This window comes from Eucyclogobius newberryi, unplaced genomic scaffold (assembly GCF_026437365.1).
Source record: "Eucyclogobius newberryi isolate DKJ021-1_F unplaced genomic scaffold, fEucNew1.0.hap1 SCAF_4, whole genome shotgun sequence".
NCBI classification, from domain to species: Eukaryota; Metazoa; Chordata; class Actinopteri; order Gobiiformes; family Gobiidae; genus Eucyclogobius; species Eucyclogobius newberryi.
In genome coordinates this window covers 5,835,924-5,863,365 of record NW_027316056.1, presented here as the reverse complement: position 1 = coordinate 5,863,365, position 27,442 = coordinate 5,835,924, and the positions used below count along the sequence as shown (strand labels likewise).

The 27,442-nt window shown below is 44.5% G+C and overlaps 1 protein-coding gene across 1 annotated transcript in view; it reads right to left on the bottom strand.

Annotated features, from left to right (window-relative positions):
• LOC140377342 (voltage-dependent T-type calcium channel subunit alpha-1I-like) overlaps positions 1 to 27,442 on the bottom strand; it is a 302,547-nt gene that overhangs the window by 186,008 nt on the left and 89,097 nt on the right. The window contains exons 4-6 of the mRNA XM_072462718.1: positions 26,907 to 27,066; positions 12,483 to 12,825; positions 11,836 to 11,928 (exon numbers count right to left, since the gene is read on the bottom strand). Coding sequence (XP_072318819.1) covers positions 11,836 to 11,928; positions 12,483 to 12,825; positions 26,907 to 27,066 — 596 coding nt within the window. The remainder of the gene's footprint in view (positions 1 to 11,835; positions 11,929 to 12,482; positions 12,826 to 26,906; positions 27,067 to 27,442) is intronic.

Genomic DNA, 27,442 nt, shown 5'->3' with positions numbered 1-27,442 from the left:
ATATTCATTCTTATTTCTCATTGGCAACATTTGTCTGCACGTTCTACAAACAAAATTACTGTTTTTATTTTACTGCCTCACTAAAATAAACCTTTTTTTTCTGATTCTGAACATTCCAGGAAAATCCATACCATGGAGACATATGGCGGACATTGTGGACTCCCCGGCAACAGTTACAAAGTGCACGTTTAACTGAAATCAAATGCGTGTGAAAAAGCTGTTACTGCTGTGAGACTGCAGTGATGTGTGTGGGTTTCACATCAGAACCCACTGCACTCGGGTTCTTTCCACTCTGGTTCCATCACAGGCAGTTACACTTCACAGCCTTTCCCCGCCCACACGCTCCAAACTCAAGCAGGTCCCTTTGGTTTGAGATCAGAACATTTCATTGCCGGTTGTGTTCATAGACTTCATTGCCTCCTTTATTGCGATATGCGCATACACATTTTTAATAGTTTAGATCAGTGTTTTGCAGTCCATCCCAAGACCGTGGTCAGGAGTGTTTTAGCTGGAGGATTAGCTACTGTGCATGTTTTAGGTTGTTAAGATAAAACCCACTTAGAAATGTAACTTCTTTTCAGCATGTATGAAATAAAACAGAATAACAAGGAACACTGAACACAACACAGAGAGAAAGCTCAATACACAAAGGTAACAAAAGTCATCCGGTTAAATGACTCAGTCCAAATCTTGACAAATGTGCCAATTTAAATTTTAATGTATATATATTTTTTTAACTTTTTTTAGATCACATTACTCGGTCTAGTCCTTGATGGCTGGTGCAGTTTGTGTCATACATTTTTTTTTTTGTGCTAACATTTTCCTCTGCAGCCAATAATAAAGTATCTTGCTTCTTGTCGACCTGGAAGTAAGAGCCAAAAGCAGCGTTCTGATTGGTTGTACTTAGGAGGGCAACCTCAGCTTCCCTGAAAAAAGCTGTTGTAAAGCTGTGCACTCGCCTGAAAATGAATGCATGTGACTGAAAAAAAGGGTTTGTGAGAGTGAGGGACGAGTTAGACTGATTGAAATACCTAGTTCTTCCTTTAATGGTTTGAAAGTCAGGCAACCCAGTTTTAAAAGGCTAGAAATGGTCCTGCTAAAGACACTCACTCAGGTTTTGTGTGAGTACGAATTCATGTAGTCTCAAACTGGCATCTACAGACTTACTGCAGACAACAATATTAGTTTGACCTTATCTAAAGTCCCATTATACAAATGCCTGATGTACAATAGACTCGTCTTTGTTTGTAGAAATACTCACAGAAATGTTGACTCCAGGCTAATAGCCACAGGGGGCAATTTAGCAAGAAGCGCCAGCGACACACTGTAGTAGAAGACATCAGTGGACTGTGGTCATAGTCACTGTTCACTGTGGTCACATTGTGTTTTCTATATTTCAATCTGTGTTTTACTACAATAAAACTCATATTCACTGAGAGATGAGTCCAATGAGGAAGTGAATTTAGACGCGACTGAACGCTAAGACACACGTGGAGCGCGGACATGCAATATACAGCGGTCTGCAGTTTAGAACCTGCAGCATTGATATGAGACTTTCTTGGCCAGAACTGACTCACGGGTCAAAAGACAACCCTGGATCACTACCATGGACCGTCTGTGTAAATATCTCATGTTACATCTCGATAAGGACGAGCTCAGATCAACCAGATGTGAAGACACAGACACGGGGAAATCAGCTCACACAGAGTCATCAAGAACAGAGGGGACAGTAGGGACAGACGGGACAGTAGGGACAGACGGGACAGTAGGGACAGAAGGAACAGTAGGGACAGTAGGGACAGAAGGGAGAGTAGGGACAGAAGGGACAGTAGGGACAGAGGGGACAGTAGGGACAGAGGAGACAGTAAGGACAGAGAGGACAGAGGAGACAATAGGGCCAGAGGGGACAGTAGGGACAGAAGGGACAGAGGAGACAGTAGGGACAGAGGGGACAGTAGGGACAGAGGAGACAATAGGGACTGAGGGGACAGAGGGGACAGAGGGGACAGAGGGGACAGAGGAGACAGTAAGGACAGAGGGGACAGAAGGGATGGAGGAGACAATAGGGCCAGAGGGGACAGTAGGGACAGAGCGGACAGTAGGGACAGAGGAGACAGTAGGGACAGAGGGGACAGAGGAGACAGTAAGGACAGAAGGGACAGAGGAGACAATAGGGACAGAGGGGACAGTAGGGACAGAGAGGACAGTAGGGACAGAGGGGACAGTAGGGACAGAGGGGACAGTAGGGAAAGAGGAGACAGTAGGGACAGAAGGGACAGTGGGGACAGTAGGGACAGAAGGAACAGTAGGGACAGTAGGGAGTGAAGGGAGAGTAGGGACAGAAGGGACAGTAGGGACAGAGGGGACAGTAGGGACAGAGGAGACAGTAAGGACAGAGGGGACAGAGGAGACAGTAGGGACAGAAGGGACAGTAGGGACAGAGGGGACAGTAGGGACAGAGGGGACAGTAGGGACAGAGGAGACAGTAGGGACAGAGGGGACAGAAGGGACAGAGGAGACAGTAGGGACAGAGGGGACAATAGGGACTGAGGGGACAGTAGAGACAGAGGGGACAGTAGGGACAGAGGAGACAGTAAAGACAGACGGGACAGTAGGGACATAAGGAACAGTAGGGACAGTAGGGACAGAAGGGAGAGTAGGGACAGAAGGGACAGTAGGGACAGAGGAGACAGTAAGGACAGAGGGGACAGAGGAGACAATAGGGCCAGAGGGGACAGTAGGGACAGTAGGGACAGAGGGGACAGTAGGGACAGAGGGGACAGTAGGGAAAGTAGGGACAGAAGGGACAGAGGAGACAGTAGGGACAGAGGGGACAATAGGGACTGAGGGGAGAGTAGGGACAGAGGGGACAGTAGGGACAGAGGAGACAGTACGGACAGAGGGGACAGAGGAGACAATAGGGCCAGAGGGGACAGTAGGGACAGAAGGGACAGAGGAGACAGTAGGGACAGAGGGGACAGTAGGGACAGAGGAGACAATAGGGACTGAGGGGACAGTAGGGACAGAGGGGACAGAGGAGACAGTAAGGACAGAGGGGACAGAAGGGATGGAGGAGACAATAGGGACAGAGGGGACAGTAGGGACAGAGGGGACAGTAGGGACAGAGGAGACAGTAGGGACAGAGGAGACAGTAAGGACAGAAAGGACAGAGGAGACAATAGGGACAGTAGGGGCAGAGGGGACAGTAGGGACAGAGGAGACAGTAGGGACAGTGGGGACAGTAGGGACAGAGGGGACAGAAGGGACAGTAGGGACAGAGGGGACAGTAGGGACAGAGGGGACAGTAGGGACAGAGGGGACAGTAGGGACAGAGGAGACAGTAGGGACAGAAGGGGCAGAAGGGACAGTAGGGACAGAGGGGACAGAAGGGACAGAGGGGACAGTAGGGACAGAGGGGACAGTAGGGACAGAGGGGACAGAAGGGACAGTAGGGACAGTAGGGACAGTAGGCACAGAGGGGACAGTAGGGACAGAGGGGACAGAAGGGACAGAGGGGACAGTAGGGACAGTAGGGACAGAGGGGACAGTAGGGACAGTAGGGACAGAGGGGACAGTAGGGACAGTAGGGACAGAGGGGACAGTACACATTTCTAGCAGCTTTGACAAGTGTGAAGTGGATTTTCTGTGTTCTGCTGGGATCAGCTGCCTATGTACTAAAGAGTAAAGCAGTCAAAATAAACTAAATATAGACTCTTTAAAAAGCTTTGTCAACAGAATGTTCAAAAATCTTGACTGGAAACAAAATGAAGTCGACCATGACAGTTTTCAAAGATTAACTGACATTAGATCTAAATGCTAATGCTTTCAATCTATATAGTACTCTTGGCTCTAAATCGTATGCAAGTTTCTCAAAAAGTGTCGTCTGCGATAAAGTGCGTCATAAATATGTAGATAAAGAGTAAAACTGCCATATTGTGGTATTTGTCCAGTAAAACCTAAATGCCTTAAGTCATTATCGTCTTTCAAATAACTAATAGTGTAAAATATAGTGTTAAATGTGTTTTAACAGGTCTATAGTAGCCGCTCATATCACAGAAAACTAAAGATTAGAAATACTCAAACTGCATGAATAAAACCAACATTGATGGGAAGCAACATGATTGAACACTGTATGTTTTTGAGTGTTGCTTAAAACCTGTTCGTTCAAGACCCACTGCGCAGCTCTGTCCAGGAACACATTTCAACTCTGCACTTTTTCCAATTTAAATGCTGCTATTTCATCATCATATTTTCAATTTAACCTGACATTTGCCCCTCCGCACTCCCCCGCTTCCGTCGGCTCGCACTGTGGTCGGCAGCACAGAAAGCTGCCGCGGTCAAACATCAATGAAACGCGTCCGTGCTGGATTATTTGGCCTATAATGAAAACTCAGATTTAAACAGGTGTAGCCGTTCTGCAGAGGAAGTGAAAAGATATGTGGTCTGAAAAAGCATCTGAAAAATTACAGAAATCAAGACCAATTTCAAGTTTTCAGAATTGCAACATATTTTGTGCAACACTTTCTTTCCTTGGCGAGATGAACGAATGAAAGGTGCAGCAAGAAGTCAGGAACATTTTTTCAAAGGCCTTTCACCGGGATTTTACTTTTTCTGGTTTACTTTTTGCTGGTAAAACAGCACAAAAACATAAACCATCTATTTTCTGATATAAAAGAGCAATTGTATGATATTGTCAATGCAGTTAAAAGACACATATTATGCTACATTTGCTAGTTTTTGTTGCTTTTAACCATGTCACATCGTTTGCTCATCCAAAATACAGCTGGAGTTGTGTTTAGCTTCATCCACACTTGTTCCATCAATCTTCTTTATGAGGTTCTTGTTCTCTGAGCCTCACAAACACACTCACACAATGTCAAAGATAGAGATCTGGAGGTCTGTAGGTGCTGTTTTTAAGTCCTTCAGCTTAAGGCCCGGGGGCCAGATCAAACCCTTCAAACCAGAAGATTCAACCCAAATTTTCAAATATTATACAAAATGTTGTTGGTGGTTTAATTCTGAGTTAGTACTAGTTTGGTCAGTTTGGTCCCCTTTCAAGCTCGGGCCCTCTATCAGAGGCCCCTGGGAGCTTGAGGGTTCTGCGCATTATCTTTGCTGTTCCTGCACTGCACTTTTCTGGACCGAGAGCTCCGACGTTCTTCTTGGGATCTGCTCAAGCCCCTCCTACAGTTTGGAGGTCACTGCCCCAAGATACCTTCACGCTCCAGGCCTTCTCCAGCTCCTCTCTGAGGCCTTGGTATTTCTCTAGTTTCTCGTGTTCCTTTTTCCGGATGTTACCATCCAATGGAACTGCAATGTCCGCTTTCCTCTGACCCTTGTCAACCACCACTATGTCCGGTTGGTTCTCCATTACCATTCGGTCTGTCTGTATCTGGAAGTCCCAGAGGACCTTGGCTCAGTCGTTCTCCACCACCTTTGGAGGTGTTTCCCACTTTGTCCTTGGAGTCTCCAGCCCGTACTCTGCACAGATGTGTCTGTACACTATGCCAGCCTCCTGGTTATGGCGCTCCATAAATGCTGTCCCTGCAGTTATGTGTGGGATGGTCTCAGGGGCCCCTTTGCACAGCCTACACCTTGGGTCTAATCTGGTGTGGTAGATCTGGGCCTCTTTTGATCTGGTGTTCAGGGCCTGCTCCTGTGCTGCCATGATCAGGGCCTCTGTGCTGTCTTTCAGACCGGCCCTTTCGAGCCATTGGCAGGATTTCGTGATATCAGCCACATCAGTTATGTTCCGATGGTACATCCCGTGTAAGGGCGTGTCCTCCCATGATGGTCCCTCCAGCACCTCATCATCTTCTGTTCCTCATTGTCTGAGACATTCACTGAGCACGTCATCTGCAGGAGCCTTGTCCTTGATGTACTTATGAATCTTGGACGTTTTGTCCTGGATAGTGGCTCTCACACTCACTAGTCCTCAGCCTCCTTCCTTACGGCTCGTGTACAGTCTCAGGGTGCTGGATTTGGGATGGAACCCTCCATGGTCAGGAGATTTCGTGTCTTAATATCTGTGGTCTGTATCTCTTCCTTTGGCCCTCTGGTTATTCCTGCAGGGTATTGAATCACTGGCAGGGCGTGGCTGTTTATTGCCCGGGACTTGTTCTTGCTATTGAGCTGCTTCTGAGGACTTGCCTCACTCGTTGTAGGTATTGGGTATTTGTCTGTTGTCATGATGTGTATTAAACTATGGCCCATGCCTTATAATAGTCTCGCCTTTTGGAAATGTGGGTGTTTGGACAAAATGCTCTTATCCCCTGCTGCAAGAGGCCCCTTTCCCTTTCTCCTCTTGAGTTATTATCATGGCTAAGGCTGCAAGAGCTCCATAGGATGACTGTATATGGGTGTAATATGTACTTCTGTGGCCTGATAGGCTCACCATTTTACATGAGCTCATTACTGTCAAAAATCAGTGGTTTATGTATCTTTGTCTGGTGCAGTATAAATATGGGGCGAAAGCTTAGAGCGGGGTCCTTGCTGATTCCTGGAGACAAGAGACCCAGACAATGTATGTCTGTATTGACTCTGTATTTCTGTAATAAACACCTTCTAAAGTACAGAGCCAGCCTCAACGAGTTTCTTCCTCCTTTGAAGCCACCTCAGGAAAACATCACCTTCAGTCACCACAGTCACTTTCCTGTTTGAGAACAGCCGCGGGGACAGGAAGTCTCCTTGGTCCATGCCACTTTTGATGGGACACTTGTGCAAGTAGTTTATCAATAGTCTCAAACCCCTGAGACTAATGAGGTCACAGCCACATCGAGTCTGCTATGCTCCTAGAGTCCTGTTATATTGTACATCTCCAAGCATTCAGTGATCCACATGTGTGGCATTGAGGCTTTTTTGTAATCAATCCAGGAAGTCGGGTTATGCAGTCTTGAGCGACTGTTCTATCAACCAGGAGTTGGTGTTTGGAGGTCACTGCCCCAAGATACCCTTCCGCAGTGATGCCTGACATGAGCTCCCATTTTGTGAAGACAGGTTATTGGCTGATAGTTGGATGGGACTGTACCCACCCATTGGAGGGATCCTTCAGGATCAGGATAGTACACCGTTTGGTTAGCCATTCAGGGTGAGTCCCATCCCTTAGCATCTGGTACAACTGTGCTGCCAGGAGCTCATGGAGTGTTGTGAGTTTTATTTGTATTCTTTTGCCAGTATGCATGAATCATGTCAGGGCTTGGTGCTGTCCAGAGACTATTTCTTGGGCTTGGTGCTGTCCAGAGACTATTTCTTGGGCTTGGTGCTGTCCAGGGACTATTTCTTGGATGTCTGCCACTGTGATGGTAACTGGGTTCTGGATTCAGGGATGTTGCAGTGGTTCGCTCTTAAATCCATCAGCCACTGTGCATTGCTGTGTTGCCTCCTTCTCTCATATACTTTGCCAGTACCTTTCAGTTTCCATCCTTAGTGGGTCTGCTCTGCTGTTATTACTCTGCCATTGAGCGTACACTTTTGCTGGTTGAGTTGCGAACATCCGGTTTATTCGTCTGGCTTCATTGTCTCTCGTGTACCTCTTAAGGGGCGGCAGTAGCTCAGTGGTAGAGTGCTCGTCTTCTGATCCAAAGGTCGGCGGTTCGACTCCCCGCTCAGTCAGAGCGGTCAGATCCACTGGCCCGCAGGTTGGCGGTGCGATCGCAGCTGCCTCATGTGAATACTGCCGTTGTGTCCTTGGGCAAGACACTTAACCCAACTTGCCCCCCAGTGTCTGCGTACATCTGGGGTGTGAATGTGTGTGTGAATGGGTGACTGGTTCCTTGATGTAAAGCGCTTTGAGTACCTTGACGGTAGAAAAGCGCTATATAAATGTGACCATTTACCAATTTACCATTTAAGGCGGCCAGCCAAGGCTTGGAGCCTTTATTTGGCAGTTTTGAGTGCTTCAGGTGTGGGCAGCTGGTTGTAGCTCTTGTGTGCTTGTTTTTTCATTGTCAGTTGGCTCACTTCTCTCTTGACCCTTTAGTCTCTAACCTTTGTTTCCATGGCGGGTGTTGTATCTCATGGCTCCCATGGTTGCTCTTAGAGCCAAGCATCTCTAGGATCAATGCTGCTGATGTGTATTTGATTCTTTATTTTTTAAATTGCAGTAGTTGTTACATCCCTTTTGAAACTGGTAATGTTGGGGATATTTTGCTAAAGTGGTGACATATGGACACCTCTGGCCCAGAGGCAATAGCCCTCCAAACAATCTGATGATTAATAGCCCTGCATCAATCATCAAAGTCTTGTTCGGAGTATTTCTGTCCTAAATCACATTCATCACAACTGTGCACTTACATTCACATAGAAACTAACCACCTCAGCTGTAATTAACAAACTTTATCTGAGTTAGGTTGAGGGCAAAAGTTTTTATTGCATATACATTGCACATTGATGTGGTCTGTCTGTAAAAATCATAACTCAAAATGTTTTTGAAACTGTGGACACTGTGGACCATGTATACATAATATGACAGATGAAATATGAAACTATTGATTTGTGCAGAGTTATAGTTAAACCTTTGGACAGGGATGTAATTTAAGACCTGGGCTTTATGTGGAGGTCTCTGAGAGCCGAGCCTGGTCCTCTGAGTGTCATAAATGTCAGAGAGTTTGTCTGAACGTGACCGAGAATAATGAGGGGAGAGAGGAAGAAGAAGAAGAAGAAGAAGAAGAAGAAGAAGAAGAAGAAGAAGAAGAAGAAGAAGAAGAAGAAGAAGAAGTGGGGGAGTAAATTGAAGAGGGGGAGAATGAGGAGGAGAAGAACGACTCCTCATTCTTCTCCTCCTCATTCTCCCCTCCTCAAGAGAATGAGAATGAAGACAATGAGGCGGAGGAGAACGAGAAGGAGGAGACTGAGGAGGAGACTGAGGAGGAGATTGAGGAGGATGAGGAGGAGATTGAGGAGGAGATTGAGGAGGATGAGGAGGAGATTGAGGAGGAGATTGAGGAGGAGATTGAGGAGGATGAGGAGGAGATTGAGGAGGAGATTGAGGAGGATGAGGAGGAGACTGAGGAGGAGATTGAGGAGGATGAGGAGGAGGAGAATGAAGAGGAAACTGAGGAGAAGATTGAGGAGGATGAGGAGGAGACTGAGGAGGAGATTGAGGAGGATGAGGAGGAGGAGAATGAAGAGGAAACTGAGGAGGAGATTGAGGAGGATGAGGAGGAGGAGAATGAAGAGGAAACTGAGGAGGAGATTGAGGAGGATGAGGAGGAGGAGAACAAAGTGGGGTGAGGACAATGAGGAGGAGGAGAAAGAGGAGGATAATGAGGAGGAGGTGTGCTGATGTGTGCACATACACAGAGGCTAGAACACACAGATAACTGCAGAGAGCTAAGGAAGAAAAACAGATAAAACAGCTTTTGAATAGAGAGGGCTAAAATATGTACTACTAATGCAGAAGTACCTGATTTTCACACGCGAAAGGAGGGTTTTTAATCTTTTTCACTAAACTAATCCTTTGGCACATTGTGAAAGAGACCGAGTCTGATTTTATGTGTCAACAAAGGGAAAATGGGAGTTCTAATTCATTCTTCATTATTCATTCAAGTCTTTACAGTTCCACTTGTATCACTCACTCACCAAATGCATTACCAGCATTTTAAATATTCACCACAAGTTTATAAGGACTTTTCAGGAGTTTTACCGTCTGGGTAAAGCGACCAAACATTAGCATGTAAATGGTGCACTTCTGCTTCTTGTAGAATAAAACACTATATTTAATGCAGAGAAAGCGCTGTGGTCTCATTTTCACCTGAATAAATGCTTTTACAATATCTCTGTACTGAGGCAAAACAGATTGTACTTTATGACATGTAAAATACCAGGTACAGGCTCAATAATATACGCAGGAAGAGTTTTAGAAGAGCTTTTATCAGACGGTGACATGAAACTGGTGGTGGACCACTCAATTACAGCCAATCAGAACATATTGGCTCTTATTCTTTATTATTAGCTGCAGCCAGCGTGCAGTGGTCTAATTTTTGTCTCAAAGTCCTGCTTTTACGAAATACTATTTGGGGGAAAACACAAAATGTACTAATTTACATTTAAAAGTCTAACTTACAGATTTCAGCCAAAACTAAACTGAAATGAAGTCATTTGGTTAATTGTTTTATTGTACTAAAACCTTGAATAGCATGCTCTCTTGCAGACCAGGGGCCTCCTTTATAAAGCCTGCTGCACACTCCACAGTGCATAGGCCGTCCTCTGCGCCATTTATGGTACTTACAAAACTTCCACTAGGCACAGGACTTTGCTTATATCTATACAAACTGAGACCCTACTGTAAGTTCTACACAGTCTGGAGACATGGTGGAAAGATGACACTCGTGGAGAAAAGAGTTTAAAAAGAGTTTGGCCTAAACACAGAGAAGGACAACACATGACATGTGCGTGCAAACTCCTGGTGCTGACTCTCAGTCCACGCTGTGACTGTTTCGGTCCGTTTGTGACCCTCTGAAGATCCTCTGAATCTGTAACTGGATTTATGAAACAACGAGACACAAAAGAGGGAGGTTTAGTTTAATGAAGCTCTGAGAAAAGATGCAGATCCAACACGTTCATTTGTCAGTGTCTGAACCTGACCAGATCCAGAATTCCCTTCATTAACTTGCAGACAGCTTGTTCTTAAGGGTCCCCCTGTTTAAATAAATATAATAATGTCTGTACCAGACCCAGGCGCTCGCAGTCACAGAAGTGACCAACGTTTTATTGGCAGAATCATAGATTCAAGTGTTTTTTTGTTTCTTCCTGCACTTCCTGCAGCAAAAGTGTTTGCTGCTGATCCATCCACAAACGCAAGGAAATGTCGCAAGTCAAAACTCCAGTTTCAAAAAGAGATTTACAGAGAAAAGTTGTACATGTACAACATAATTTTATGTAGAACTAGGGAAAGATAGTTTTTTTCTAAATAATTGGAAGCTGCATTAGCAACTGATAAATGACATCCGCCTGAACACTGACACGGGCAAAGCTTCAGTCTTAATTCTGTTAGATCTGAGTGCTGCTTTTGACACTGTCGATCATGGGATCCTCTTACAGAGACTAGAGGACTGGGTGGGCATCACTGGCACTGCCCTAAACTGGTTAAGGTCCTATCTGGAAGACAGGAAGTACTTTGTTGAAATTGGTAACTGTGTCTCAGACCACATGACCCTGACCTGTGGAGTGCCCCAAGGGTCAGTCCTAGGACCTCTTCTGTTCAACCTCTACATGTTGCTGTTAGATCAGTTGATATGCAGCATTAATGTGTCCTATCACAATAATGCAGACGACACTCAGATCTATGTTTCACTATCGGCAGGTGAATATGGACCAGTAGATTCACTCTGTCACTGCATCCAACAGATCAGTTTGTGGAGGCAAAGCAACTTTCTCCAGCTGAACTCAGACAAGACTGAAATAATCGTTTTTGGCCCACAGAAACAAAGAGAAAGTGTTAGCGGTCACCTCCAGAGTCTCACCTCCAGAAACAGCCACGTCAAATAAATGACATCAGTAATTTTTTACCATCTAAAAAACATTGCCAAACTCAAAAATATAGTGTCTAAACCAGATTTGGAGAGACTTATCCATGTGTTTGTCTCCAGTAGATTAGACTGTAACGGCCGCTCACTGGCCTCTCCAAACGAGCTGTAAAACAGCTGCAGTTCATCCAGAACGCTGCTGCTCGGGTCCTGACTAGAACCAGGAAGTATGATCACATTAGTCCTGTTCTCAGGTCTCTGCACTGGCTCCTGTGGCTCAGAGAATAGACTTTAAAGCAGCTCTGCTTGTGTACAAGTCTCTCCATGGCCTAGCACCAAAGTACATCTCGGATGTAAAGTTGTTACTCACAATGATGAGGAGGATGAAGTAGATGAAGTTGTAGAAGGAGTGAGCGTCCATCACGTAGTACATGATCTCCACCCAACCCTCCAAAGTGATCACCTGAAAACAGAACACAACACATTTGCAGAGATTAACAGAGGTCAGATTTAAATGCTGATGGCTTTAAGGCTTTTTAACACACTATTTAGTAATTCTACAGAAGACATTTAATCATTTCTTCTTCTTTTTAATAAAAGTTTATAATAATAAGGCATTGAATTTTCTTTTTCTGCTCGAAAGGATGGAAAAACGAAAACAAATTTTAGCGTCAAAATTGTATTTGAGCTTCACAAAAGTATATGGTATTGTGAAGCATATAGCCATAGTTTAAATCTGTTTTGGGGTTCAACATTTCAGTATTTGTCAAGTAAAAACTAAACTCTTTTAAAAAAAAAAAAACTAATAGTGTAAAATACAATGGTGGATGTGTTCAGATATAAATCACATGTGTCCGAGTGGTTTTACTTTGACAAAATCTGAAATTAATAGTTACAACCAAAATGTTGTAATGAAAACTTTCCTTGCACTTGTAGAACTGATTTGTTTTTAATTTTATTTTTGTGTTTTAATTTGTTTTGCCTCAAAGAACATTTTGGTCAATATCGTCCCGTCACCTGGAATATGACGATCCAGGCGAAGGCGATGTTGTCAAAGCTGATGGCTCCTTTGTGAGGGTTCCTGTGCCCAGTCCCACAGCGGGTGTAGTACTGGTTCCAGTTCACACAGAGCCCAGCCACGCTCACAGTGCCATTGGTCAGAGGCTCCACGATCAGTCCCAGACTCTGTCTGTAGAGGGCGTCGTCCTTGTTTAAACAGCAGGCACGGCCAGCCTCTCTCCGCGCCGGGACGTCCCGACACGACATGATGCCATTGTCCCAGGGCAAAGAGCAGATGAAGGGCCGCTCGTCGTCCTCATCCGCTGTGTAATACGGCTTTGGCAGAGAGATGCCCGACGTGCTGCAGAGACAGGGACGACACGCTTAGAACACACAATATTTAAAGATGGAACTCTTGTGATGGGGTCGACCACCTGCTCCTCTCTCCTGTCTCCATGGAGACAGGAGAAACACTTTGCCTGGAGTGTTTCAAAGTAAAACAAACATCTTATTGCCAACTGTTTTTGGTGCATTATTGTCCAGCATAAAGTTAGACATAAAATAATGTTCATTATATGCGCTTTAGCATGTATGCTAATTTCAGTGCTAATTGCTTTGTAAATAAAACAAACAAGACAGCGCTAAACGTGGGAATGTTTTCTACCAAGGCTCTGGTGTTCCTCACATGTGAGGGAGTGGTCTTCAGTCTCCAGAACAGCCCTGGTCAGTGATGTTTGCATGTTAATCCTCCCATAATGGAGTTATGGGAGGATTAGCCTTTAGAAATCAACAGCCTTTAGAATCACAAACACTGCAAGGGCCAATAACATTTCCTTTCACTGATTTCATCTCCTCCAGAAAAGCAGGTTTTTTACATCCACAGGTAAATGTGTCTTACATTTCTCTTTAAACTTTGGGCTTATAAGCATTTTTTTGTCAAGTTTTAATCTTAAAAAAATCATCATCAGCACATTCCACTGTTTGAAAACCATATTCTCTCTCATTTAAAAGAGACCAAAAGAGATCAGGAGTCTAACCCACAACCTCCTGACTGTGAGGAGGAAAACCACTCTGCCACAGTCACTTGTCTCTTGTCCTTTAAGACTTTCCAGTATTAGAGTAAATTAGAGCTATTAAAGCGGCTAAACGCTCATTAAACGAGTGTTTGTCGAGTTGTAAACAGAGACACAGAGACTAAATAAAGCCAGTCATTTGTCCAAAGTCTCCACTTAATCTGTCGCTGAGAGGAAAGAGAGCCACTCTTGACTTTTTATATCCAGAGACAACACGGACAAGGATAATTTAGACTAAATCAATACAAGGACAGACAGAAAACAAGCAGAGTCACTAACACACGCCTGCACAAGATGTAAAAGCAAATTAAAACAAATATTTAAAGCCTCTACAATAAACACAACTTTGTTTTAATGTTACTTGAGCAACAATGTAATAAGTTTATGGTATTTTCAATTCTCACTGTGAATTCAGTTTACGCCTCATCCCATTTCATAGGTTGTCGTATGTTTTTGATTCCCACTGAGGTATAACTGAGGTATACTAAATATCTGTACAAGTAATGTTGCAGCAGCAGTCTGTATATATCACTAATATGAAAGTAAAAAAACAAATTTGATTAGTTTAAATGCAGAGCTCAAACTACTCATCATGATGCAGTTTATAAAAGTCTATAAGATTGATTTGCCATGTGACATTCCCCAATATTACAACTTTACGCAATACGTTAACAAGATGGAGAGAGGACACGTTAAGCATTCATTACAACTCCAGGACAGGATGAGTAGGACAACTTCTTTATCATTTGCACAACATTTGTCAACATTGAGTCAACGTTGGATCTGCGCATGCACACAAACTACATCTAAAGGCCAATACTTTAAATATGATTATTTTAAGTTAAACATTTAACTGCTAATAAACTTCAGCAAACCGTTCTGAGCAGCGAAACCTCAATATCAACTGACTTGAGTGTAATATTTTATTTGTTTGATGATTACAGAAGATGCGATATTTGAAGTGTCTTTATCTCAAAATAAACTTCATGAAATGTTCTTGGCAAACTCTATTGAACTTAAAGTAACATTATTGGTGGGAAAGAGTCTGTTTTTAAACAGAATACCTCTGTGATGCCATCAATACGCGACATTCCATGGCAAACGCAGGGATAATTTACAAGTAACTGACAATTTTCTGACCGTTTTAATGATCATGTAACAAAAGTGTTATCAGGCATTTTATTATTATAATTAAATTCTAATGATAATCCTTTGACAAATTTTGTCAAAGGATTTTTGCTGGATAGCAGCACCTCGCAGTCCGGGACCGACCCGCTGAGCCACGTCTCCGTGAAGCACAAAACAAGAGACCAAGAAAAGTCTCTGTTGGAAATAACCTAATGACATTATAGTCAAGCTAACGACTAGCATGATTGACACAAATACTGAAAATGACTTCAATTGGACAACGTTTGTCTCCATGGAGACGTTGCTTTGCTTGGAATGTTCCACAATATTCCAATAAACTCATCGATCACGCTTTGTAAAGACTCGCCACTCCATAGATCTGACCTGTACCATGTAACCTGCTTAGAAAATATGTACCATACTGTGGAACATTCCAGGCAAAGCAATAACATCTCCATGGAGACAGGCAGATATGACAAAGCGTCATGCTCGATAATGCAATTATAGAACAGAACATTAAAGAACAGACTAAACAAACTGTACTGTTAATACAAAAATAATACAACCTAATTACAAGTAAAGTCTATGGAAAGATAAAACATCTCTCAGTAATTCAACTTCTTCAAAAAGTTATCCAAGTACATTTACAAGCGTCTGATTTTGAGTCAAAGCAGCTTCAAAGCAAAAAAGGAGAAGAAAAATATCCGTTTGAAAAGTTGCACTCCGGCAAACAAAATTACAGTTAAAATTCTGTGTGGAGTGAGAAGAGGTCTGATAATACCTGTCATTAAGCAGAAGAACAGATCTGACCTTCTGAGCACAAGCAATTGAAACCAGCGCTACGAGCCACGCTACCGACACGGATCAGGCACTAGATGTTAGCGCAGGTTAGCAATTAGCCCTGATCCGCTGTTTCACCCTGCTCTTTTCTGTTACGCCAGGCTTTCCCAGTCTCTTCACTCCATTGTTAATGTGTGAATGAGCCGTTTGTCTGGAGGGCTTTTAGCAGCATCACACTCTATTCATCTGAGATTATTATGAGAGCGTATTCTAGACAGGAGACGCTACAAGGGAAATGCAGATGGAAAAGTAAAAAGTCACATTTGAGAGGTTTAAAAGCTAGGCAGAACGCGTAGACTTGAAGCGCAAAGGCTAAACAATCCTGCAGAGACGAGACCACGCCCTTATAATTGGGCAATGCGCACTATTGTTACACTTATACCTCAATAATTCTATGGTTAAGGTAAGACGCACAAACATAATAAAACCGTATACATTTTTGCCTCAAGGCTCTCCTCTTGTCCTTTCTGAAGAGCTCGTACTCACTTTGCCAAGCTACGTTCTCCGTCTGCGCTTTCTCTGTCGATCAAGCCTTCTGACTCTGCCTTTCAGAGTCAGAAGGACATCCTCATACACTTTTACGACAAGACGAAATACCAAAGCTAGCGCATGTTAGCTTCGGCTGTTTCCTGTCTCGCGTTGAGCATTGCACTTCCAGCTTAGGCAAAGCAAGTTTGTTTGTAGAGCACATTTCATACACAAGGCAATTCAAAGTGCTTCACAGCAGGAAAATGCATTAAAATCACAAAGAAATGACAGAAACAGAAATGCAATAAAATTAACTAAATAAAAAACACCTAGCCAAATCCAAACTTATCGGAGCACATTGGCAGGCATTCCAGACACTCCTTCCCATATTTATTTGACATTGCAGCGTGACAGTTGTCTCCGGGATGGACACATCACTTTTAGATTGATTTGATTTGTTCCCTTATCCGCGCACTTTCTGCAAATCCATGCTGGATACTTAGATGCGACTTCAAACTGCGCCGTCATCATTTGTGCTTGTGACTCGAACAAATGCTTTCGATGCACAGAAAGTTGGCAATAGACTACACTACACAGTGAGTAGTCTCGTGTTTACTGTGGCTTTACCCATTCCTGCAGCATGGATTTATGCAATGACAGATTTCAAACTGGATTCATTGACTTAGACATAGATGAGGACTCTTTAGCTTGCTACCTTTACAAGCGCTATTTCCCAAGTTTATACCACTCCTCTGTGTAATCTCGCCCTAAATATCCACAAAGATCAGCTCAGGAGGGCCGGAGCGGGTTACGGCTCCACTACCTTTTTTATTTGATCTGACAAAATAAATAATTAAGGCCAACAACGTTTCATGTTACAACTGGAAGGGCCGGTGACCAGAAATACCCAGAAACTACATGAAATGACATCATTTTCTTTCATATCTCCCAGAACCCTGCATTTAAAAGTAAGTCTACGTCTGCTAAAAGTCAAGACACATCTGTTCAACGTCCAATTCAAGGAGTCTCTCAATTAGACAATAGAAGCCTTTAATTAAAGTTATGGCTTGATTATGTAATTAAATGGGCATTTCATTCTTAGTCTCATTCATTAAGAGCTCATTATTTACAAAAAGGCTTCAGGCAAGGGGCAAAAAAAGATATAATCGCTGTTTAGTTCTGACTGTTTCTTACTTGAACTACTAGTTAGTCCTTACGCTTGACTACTGTAGACTCAGAACACATCAGAAGACGTTTAACGCAACACTTGAAGATCACACATCACAATTTGCCTCTGTTTTTTGGAGCTGATAACCAAAGATTCTCTATTAAAGCTTTAAATAAGAACAACTCATTATAAAGCTGTTCCAGCCCGTTGCAGACGCTGATTTCAATATATTTCCCGCACGCCGCAGCTCAAAGTTCACGCTCGTTTCCTCGCCGCGCAAATTAAATGTCAAGAGCATCGTCGACTTTTTCCTCCTCGAGCTCGTTCACCTCATCGTTCACCTCAATCCTCATTCCAAAGGGTTTTAGCCCGGCAAAGATCTCACCCTTCCTTTAACGTCTGTCTTTGCTCCGAGCGGTTTCTGGGAGCAAAAAACCCCACTTAAAGCCGAGCGCGTCCGTGGTAACCTGGTCCGCAGATGTGACAGAGCAGATGTGGTGACGCCTGTCGACGCGTGGAGGTAATGAGCGCGCAGAAGGTGAAGCGGCCGAGGAGAAACCGCCAAAAATAGATCAAACCCGTAACAAGTCTGGCTCGTCTTCAGTGGCCTGGACAGGACGGCGTGCTCCACAGACAATTCAGTTTGCAGGTTTTGTGTAACTATCGCTTCCATTTTTAAAAGACGACACCAGACACCACCACGGATCCTTTTTAATCGTCTCTCATTTGGCGTCAATCAGAAGTTATTTTACTCTGAATTATCGACCGGTCTGGAATCAGGAAGGAATGATCTGCTCATGAAGAGATGGACAGAAGTGATAGATCCGTGTAACACTCTTGATTCGAGTTCAACACATGATCAAAAAGTGGAATATTCACGTACCAAGTGAACAGTGAACTAAGCAGAGGAATCACACTTTGTTCAATCCAAACAGAGACGCTCTGACGGCAATAACAATCTATGTGTTTGTCATTAGTCTCATGGTTAGGACTCTTTCAATTTGTATTATTTTGATTATTATTTATTTTATTATGATTTTTATTTTTCTTATTACGTTTATTTATATATATTTTATCATTACATTTTTTTATGTATGTTTCAGAAATAAATAGCAAAGAAAAAATAAATACAAAATCTGATAATGAATATGAATGCTCCGGCTAACAATAATTTAAACAGCATGAGACATAAAGCAGCAGAAGTTTTATTAAACAAAACTAAATGTAACTCTTGAATATGATGAAATAACATGCAGCACTGCCATAGTTTTGATGAGTTCGATGATGAGCAGAGAACGCCCTTGGACCGCAATCGTTTTGTGTGTCTCATGATTTTTTTAGATTGTTCATTTATATTATCAAATGAAATATCTATGAAGAGAAGTGAATCTTCAATCGTCCCACACTGGGTTCAAAGTTCAAGAGCAGCAGTAGAAAAGAGACATAATAACACAAAATAACACACTGTAAAGGCAGAAAATGAAATAAAAGTAACTCTTCTGAAGCTAAATGGCTGTGGTACAGAGCATAATGACTACGGCACAGATAAAGTGATTTCAGCGAGGATTTAATTAGAGATGATTGACATTATTGAACAGTGAAGTGACTGTCACTGAGCTGAATAGAAAAACCTGAATTGAACCAATTAAATACCTGAATTAAGCTTTTCTTCTCTGTCATTCTGATTCTGATTCTGGAGTATAAGTCGCACCAGCCAAAGTCGCATTTTGGGGGAAATGTATTTAATAAAATCTAAGACCAAGAGCAGGCATTTGATCTTGAAATGCAGTTTAAAACAATAACAGATGAGAGAACATGGTGAATAGGTGTACGTATGCTAACGCTAACACCTTCAGCTACATGACGTATGCTAACGCTAACACCTTCAGCTACATGAGGTATGCTAACGCTAACACCTTCAGCTACATGAGAGGTATGCTAACGCTAACACCTTCAGCTACATGACGTGTGCTAACGCTAACACCTTCAGCTACATGACGTATGCTAACGCTAACACCTTCAGCTACATGAGGTATGCTAACGCTAACACCTTCAGCTACATGAGAGGTATGCTAACGCTAACACCTTCAGCTACATGACGTATGCTAACGCTAACACCTTCAGCAACATGACGTATGCTAACGCTAACACCTTCAGCTACATGACGTATGCTAATGCTAACACCTTCAGCTACATGACGTATGCTAACGCTAACACCTTCAGCTACATGAGGTATGCTAACGCTAACACCTTCAGCTACATGACGTATGCTAACGCTAACACCTTCAGCTACATGACGTATGCTAACGCTAACACCTTCAGCTACATGACGTATGCTAACGTTAACACCTTCAGCTACATGACGTATGCTAACGCTAACACCTTCAGCTACATGACGTATGCTAACGCTAACACCTTCAGCTACATGACGTATGCTAACGCTAACACCTTCAGCTACATGAGGCACAGACAGAACTGTGGTAAGTGTCTGGTATGTTAACGTAACATATGAACAGTTATTCAGATAACTATAGCATAAAGAACATGCTAACAGATAACTATAGCAGAAAGAACATGCTAACAGATAACTATAGCATAAAGAACATGCTAACAGATAACTATAGCATAAAGAACATGCTAACAGATAACTATAGCATAAAGAACATGCTAACAGATAACTATAGCATAAAGAACATGCTAACAAGTTTACCAAAGCATCAGTTTTACCCCAAATCACTAAATCCATTGAATTCTTCTTCCTCTGTGTCACTTCTAAACAACTCCACAAACTCCAGAGGAAGAGGAAGTGCAGATTCTTCTACTGATAGGTACCAATTTGTTAATGTAAACCAGAGCTCCTCACCTTGTTCTAAAGTAATTTACGGTGTGCCACAGGGTTCGGTACTCGGTCCAATTCTGTTTACTCTTTATATGCTGCCGTTAGGCAACATTATCAGGTCACATGGCATTAACTTCCACTGCTATGCAGACGACACTCAGCTGTATTTATCAATGAAACCTGATCAGAGCGATCAAGTAGACAGACTTAGTGCTTGTGTGAAGGAGATAAAAACCTGGATGACACTAAACTGCTTCTTAACCCTGAAAAAACCGAGGTCATTGTGCTGGGCCCTAAGCATCTACGAGACGCTCTATCTGAGCAGATAGTCACACTGGACAATGTCAGTGTAGCCTCCAGTTCTACTGTAAGAAACCTTGGAGTCTTATTTGACCAGGAGCTCTCATTTAAAGCTCATATAAATCAAGTCTGTAAAACAGCCTATTTCCATTTGCGCAACAAGAGCCAAAATCAGAAGAATCCTGCCTAAAAGTGATGCTGAAAAACTTATCCATGCATTTGTAACGACTAGATTAGACTACTGTAACTCCCTGCTTGCAGCGTGTCCTAAAAGCTCCATAAAAAGCTTTCAACTGGTTCAAAATGCAGCAGCAAGATTACTAACAGGAACAAAAAGAAGAGAGCACATTACGCCGGTGCTGGAGTCTCTTCACTAGCTCCCCGTCGAGTTTAGAATCAAATTTAAAATTTTACTCTTGACCTACAAAGCCATAAATGACATGGCCCCATCCTACCTCAAAGATGCTATAGAACCATATCATCCAAACAGAGCTCTTCACTCTCAGAATGCTGGCCTTCTGGTGGTCCCAAGAGTCTCTAAAAGTACAGTAGGAGGTAGAGCGTTTAGCTACCAAGCTCCTGTGTTATGGAATCAGCTCCCGACCCATGTTAAATATGCTGACACAGTCTCTTCATTTAAGTCCAGGCTTAAAACGTTCCTCTTCGAAATCGCTTATGGTCAGACTAGTTAGGAACAGAAACATAAACCCACAGCTTTAGCTACGCTGCCCTAGGAGTAACTGTGCTGGGGGAAGTATGACAGCTTGAGCACTATCCTCTTCTTCTGACTACTTATGCTATCAAACAATATTTATTTTTTAATTCCACTTGCAAACTGTTCACCGCCTTCTTTTTCTTTCTCTCACTCCTGAGGACCTGTGGACCCAGATGTTCCTCTCCTGGTGAAGTGGTCCCTGCCCTGTGTGGACGGTCCCTCATCTGCCTGAGGAGTGGGTCCAGCTCGACTCTGATGGTCCCTCATCTGCCTGAAGAGTGGGTCCAGTTCGCCTCAGTCGGTCCCTCATCTGCCTGAAGAGTGGGTCCAGTTCGCCTCAGTCGGTCCCTCATCTGCCTGAAGAGTGGGTCCAGCTCGCCTCCGACGGTCCCACATCTGCCTGAAGAGTGGGTCCAGCTCGACTCAGATGGTCCCTCATCTGCCTGAAGAGTGGGTCCAGCTCGACTCAGACGGTCCCTCATCTGCCTGAGGAGTGGGTCCAGTTCGCCTCAGTCGGTCCCTCATCTGCCTGAAGAGTGGGTCCAGTTCGCCTCAGTCGGTCCCTCATCTGCCTGAGGAGTGGGTCCAGTTCGCCTCAGTCGGTCCCTCATCTGCCTGAAGAGTGGGTCCAGTTCGCCTCAGTCAGTCCCTCATCTGCCTGAAGAGTGGGTCCAGCTCGACTCAGTCGGTCCCTCATCTGCCTGAAGAGTGGGTCCAGTTCGCCTCAGTCGGTCCCTCATCTGCCTGAAGAGTGGGTCCAGCTCGACTCAGACGGTCCCTCATCTGCCTGAGGAGTGGGTCCAGTTCGCCTCAGTCGGTCCCTCATCTGCCTGAGGAGTGGGTCCAGTTCGCCTCAGTCGGTCCCTCGTCTGCCTGAAGAGTGGGTCCAGCTCCAGTCTCCCTCGTGTCCGTCTGTCCGTCTGTGAGAGTCGGATCTCTCCTTCACTGGAACTCCTCCAGGTTTCTACGCTTTTTTCCCAAAGAGGTTTTTTTGTAGTTTTTCCTGGCCGAGAAGGAGAGTCTAAGGACAGAGGACCCTGGGACATCGTCCCTCGCCACCACAGACATTGTCTGACTCCATCGCCACCACAGACATTGTTGATTCATTTCTCCCTGTGGCACTCAGAGGCAACTGTTGTTGTGATTTTGGGCCTTACAAAAATAAATTGATTTGATTTGATTTGATCTTCTGCGTCGCTTAGAGCCTAGAGCGCCCTCTTGTGGTTGCCGGTGTGAAAATAATGAATAATATCACATATAAGTCGCTCTGGAGTATAAGTCGCACCCCGGCCGAAACGGAAAACACGGTAATGTCTGTTTTTAATAAACAACAAATCAAATTCGGACTCAGGCCTTGACCTTTCCATCTGAAATAAACCACATTCTCTGTCTTCACTTCTCCTCTTCTCACTGCATTGTCCTCATGTACGTTTCCTTTATGTATCTCTGCCAGTTCGGCCTGTTTATTGACTCAAAATGACACGGCTCCTCCTCACGTCTCCACGGGCCGCGCTCGTGTTGGCGTCTTAAGAGTGATAAAAGCTGTCCATTACCCGTCGCTCTCGAGGCTCCGCGAGACGTCTCAGCAGAGAAAGTCCCTGGACGCTCTGAGATGAGAGATAAGGAGGCTCACGGACGCCGCCGCTCGCGTTCGCGCCGCACACCGCCGCATCACGAGTGACAAGGACGCGCTGAAGAATGTGACGGCGGTAGATCCGTTATTGATCTCATATTTCACGGGGACCAGTCGGCGCTCAGCCTCGCACGTTGAAGCTGGTGTACGTGATTTCCAAACCATTTCAGCGCTCAAACCGGAGCTATGGCTGACAGAAAAGTGCAAATAGAGTTTGTGCGTTTGTAGATAAAGAGTACAAAACCGAGTAGTCGACAAGTCAAACGATTATTTCTATACTGAGACTTTTAAAATACATTCTTTACTTAAAAAAAGGTTGAAAAATTGGTAACTGAAAGCTTGTAGATAGAGATGATGCATTCTGGGACATCGCCCCTCGCACCTGCTCCCCATCCTCAATCAACGCACCCAAGTCACTCCTGTCCGTGGCACCTCCTCTGCACCTCCTCTGCTCCCAACCAGCGCACAGCCGGTCCCATTTAAACCCTCAGGCAGTTGGCTCGGCCGCTTCAGACCGTACTGCGACCCACCACCTCCCCTGCTCCTCCACTGCATCTCTCTCATCCTAATCATCCTCTCTACCTTCTCTTCATATCTACCACCACCTCCTCTCCTCCTCCTCTGCATCTCTCTCATCCTAATCATCCTCTCTACCTTCTCTTCATATCTACCACCACCTCCTCTCCTCCTCCTCTGCATCTCTCTCATCCTAATCATCCTCTCTACCTTCTCTCCATATCTACCACCACCTTCCCTCCCCCTCCTCTGCATCTCTCTCATCCTAATCATCCTCTCTACCTTCTCTCCATATCTACCCCCACCTCCCCTCCCCCTCCTCTGCATCTCTCTCATCCTAACCATCCTCTCTACCTTCTCTCCATATCTACCACCACCTCCCCTGCTCCTCCTCTGCATCTCTCTCATCCTAATCACCCTCTCTACCTTCTCTCCATATCTACCACCACCTCCCCTCCTCCTCCTCTGCATCTCTCTCATCATAAACATCCTCTCTACCTTCTCTCCATATCTGCCACCACCTCCCCTCCTCCTCCTCTGCATCTCTCTCATCCTAATCATCCTCTCTACCTTCTCTCCATATCTACCACCACCTCCCCTCCTCCTCCTCTGCATCTCTCTCATCCTAATCATCCTCTCTACCTTCTCTCCATATCTACACCACCTCCCCTGCTCCTCCTCTGCATCTCTCATCCTAATCATCCTCTCTACCTTCTCTCCATATCTACCACCACCTCCCCTGCTCCTCCTCTGCATCTCTCTCATCCTAACCATCCTCTCTACCTTCTCTCCATATCTACCACCACCTCCCCTGCTCCTCCTCTGCATCTCTCTCATCCTAATCATCCTCTCTACCTTCTCTCCATATCTAGCACCACCTCCCCTCCTCCTCCTCTGCATCTCTCTCATCCTAATCATCCTCTCTACCTTCTCTCCATATCTACCACCACCTCCCCTCCCCCTCCTCTGCATCTCTCTCATCCTAATCATCCTCTCTACCTTCTCTCCATATCTACACCACCTCCCCTGCTCCTCCTCTGCATCTCTCATCCTAACCATCCTCTCTACCTTCTCTCCATATCTACCACCACCTCCCCTCCCCCTCCTCTGCATCTCTCTCATCCTAACCATCCTCTCTACCTTCTCTCCATATCTACCACCACCTCCCCTGCTCCTCCTCTGCATCTCTCTCATCCTAATCATCCTCTCTACCTTCTCTCCATATCTACCACCACCTCCCCTCCTCCTCCTCTGCATCTCTCTCATCCTAATCATCCTCTCTACCTTCTCTCCATATCTACCACCACCTCCCCTGCTCCTCCTCTGCATCTCTCTCATCTTAATCATCCTCTCTACCTTCTCTCCATATCTACCACCACCTCCCCTGCTCCTCCTCTGCATCTCTCTCATCCTAATCATCCTCTCTACCTTCTCTCCATATCTAGCACCACCTCCCCTCCTCCTCCTCTGCATCTCTCTCATCCTAATCATCCTCTCTACCTTCTCTCCATATCTACCACCACCTCCCCTGCTCCTCCTCTGCATCTCTCTCATCCTAATCATCCTCTCTACCTTCTCTCCATATCTACACCACCTCCCCTGCTCCTCCTCTGCATCTCTCATCCTAACCATCCTCTCTACCTTCTCTCCATATCTACACCACCTCCCCTGCTCCTCCTCTGCATCTCTCTCATCCTAATCATCCTCTCTACCTTCTCTCCATATCTACACCACCTCCCCTGCTCCTCCTCTGCATCTCTCATCCTAATCATCCTCTCTACCTTCTCTCCATATCTACCACCACCAGTCTCCAGGCCCCTGGGGGAGACTCATAATTAGATCATGGAGAGCCCATGATCGCTGTGTCTTATGTCGGGGTCTGAGCACCAAATAACCCACGTAATAAAGCTCACTAAACAGTCCTTTCAGTGTTTGTCTGAGTCTCTCCAGGGTAAATTTACTGTTGCAGGTTACGGTGCTGTTTACAGTTGCAGGTTACGGTGCTGTTTACATTTGCAGGTTACGGTGCTGTTTACAGTTGCAGTCACATGTTACGGTTGTTTACTGTTGCAGGTTACGGTGCTGTTTGCTTTTGCAGTTACAGGTTACGGTGCTGTTTACTGTTGCAGTTACAGGTTACGGTGCTGTTTACTGTTGCAGTTACAGGTTACGGTGCTGTTTACTGTTGCAGTTACAGGTTACGGTGCTGTTTAATGTTGCAGTTTCAGGTTACGGTGCTGTTTAATGTTGCAGTTACAGGTTACGGTGCTGTTTACTATTGCAGTTACAGTTGACGGTGCTGTTTAATGTTGCAGTTACAGGTTACGGTGCTGTTTACTGTTGCAGTTACAGGTTACGGTGCTGTTTACTGTTGCAGTTACAGGTTACGGTGCTGTTTACTGTTGCAGTTACAGGTTACGGTGCTGTTTACTGTTGTAGTTACAGGTTACGGTGCTGTTTAATGTTGCAGTTACAGGTTACGGTGCTATTTACTGTTGCAGTTACAGGTTACGGTGCTGTTTAATGTTGCAGTTACAGGTTACGGTGCTGTTTACTGTTGCAGTTACAGGTTACGGTGCTGTTTACAGTTGCAGGTTACGGTACTGTTTACTGTTGCAGTTACAGATTACGGTGCTGTTTGATGTTGTAGTTACAGGTTACGGTGCTGTTTACTTTTGCAGTTACAGGTTATGGTGCTGTTTAATGTTGCAGTTACAGGTTACGGTGCTGTTTAATGTTGCAGTTACAGGTTACGGTGCTGTTTACTGTTGCAGTTACAGTTGACGGTGCTGTTTACTGTTGCAGTTACAGGTTACGGTGCTGTTTAATGTTGTAGTTACAGGTTACGGTGCTATTTACTGTTGCAGTTACAGGTTACGGTGCTGTTTAATGTTGCAGTTACAGGTTACGGTGCTGTTTACTGCTGCAGTTACAGGTTAAGGTGCTGTTTACTGTTGCAGTTACAGGTTACGGTGCTGTTTAATGTTGTAGTTACAGGTTACGGTGCTATTTACTGTTCCAGTTACAGGTTAAGGTGCTGTTTAATGTTGCAGTTACAGGTTACGGTGCTGTTTAATGTTGCAGTTACAGGTTACAGTGCTGTTTAATGTTGCAGTTACAGGTTACGGTGCTGTTTAATGTTGCAGTTACAGGTTACGGTGCTGTTTAATGTTGCAGTTACAGGTTACAGTGCTGTTTACTGTTGCAGTTACAGGTTACGGTGCTGTTTAATGTTGCAGTTACAGGTTACGGTGCTGTTTAATGTTGCAGTTACAGGTTATGGTGCTGTTTAATGTTGCAGTTACAGGTTACGGTGCTGTTTAATGTTGCAGTTACAGGTTACGGTGCTGTTTACTGTTGCAGTTACAGGTTACGGTGCTGTTTAATGTTGCAGTTACAGGTTACGGTGCTGTTTAATGTTGCAGTTACAGGTTACGGTGCTGTTTAATGTTGCAGTTACAGGTTATGGTGCTGTTTAATGTTGCAGTTACAGGTTACGGTGCTGTTTAATGTTGCAGTTACAGGTTACGGTGCTGTTTACTGTTGCAGTTACAGGTTACGGTGCTGTTTAATGTTGCAGTTACAGGTTACGGTGCTGTTTAATGTTGCAGTTACAGGTTACGGTGCTGTTTAATGTTGCAGTTACAGGTTACGGTGCTGTTTAATGTTGCAGTTACAGGTTTCGGTGCTGTTTAATGTTGCAGTTACAGGTTACGGTGCTGTTTACTGTTGCAGTTACAGGTTACAGTAGAGTAGACTTACAGGGTGAAGTTGTGCTCGGGGTAACACCTGTTCCTCAGAAGCCCCGCCCACAGCTGCACCCCAATGATGCCGAAGATGAAGAAGACGAAGAAGCAGAGCAGTAGAACGTTTCCCAACATGGGGAGAGTGTCCAGGAGCAGGTTGACCAGGATACGCATGCCTACGGGAACACACAGGGGACAAATGTGTCAATAGACCAATAAACACATGGATACATACTAGGGCTGTGCATTGCATCTACTTCCTCTGGACAATCCGTCGGTCAGTTCTATAAACACACGGAGAAGGACATTTGCCAACATGTGGAGTGCGTACGAGCGCCGACTCACCAGGAAACACAGCAACTCAAACAAATCCATGGTGAAGATTTTATTAACATATTGATTGCCTCTCAATTAGGGAAACATATATTACCTTGAGTGATTTTGTTCAATAATACTCATAAAATACACCTGTTTACATTCAGTATAGTCGGTGTAATCCCTCATTCGTCCAACCGTGTTCCATAGTAGAAAAAGCCTTAGTTGTATCATCTG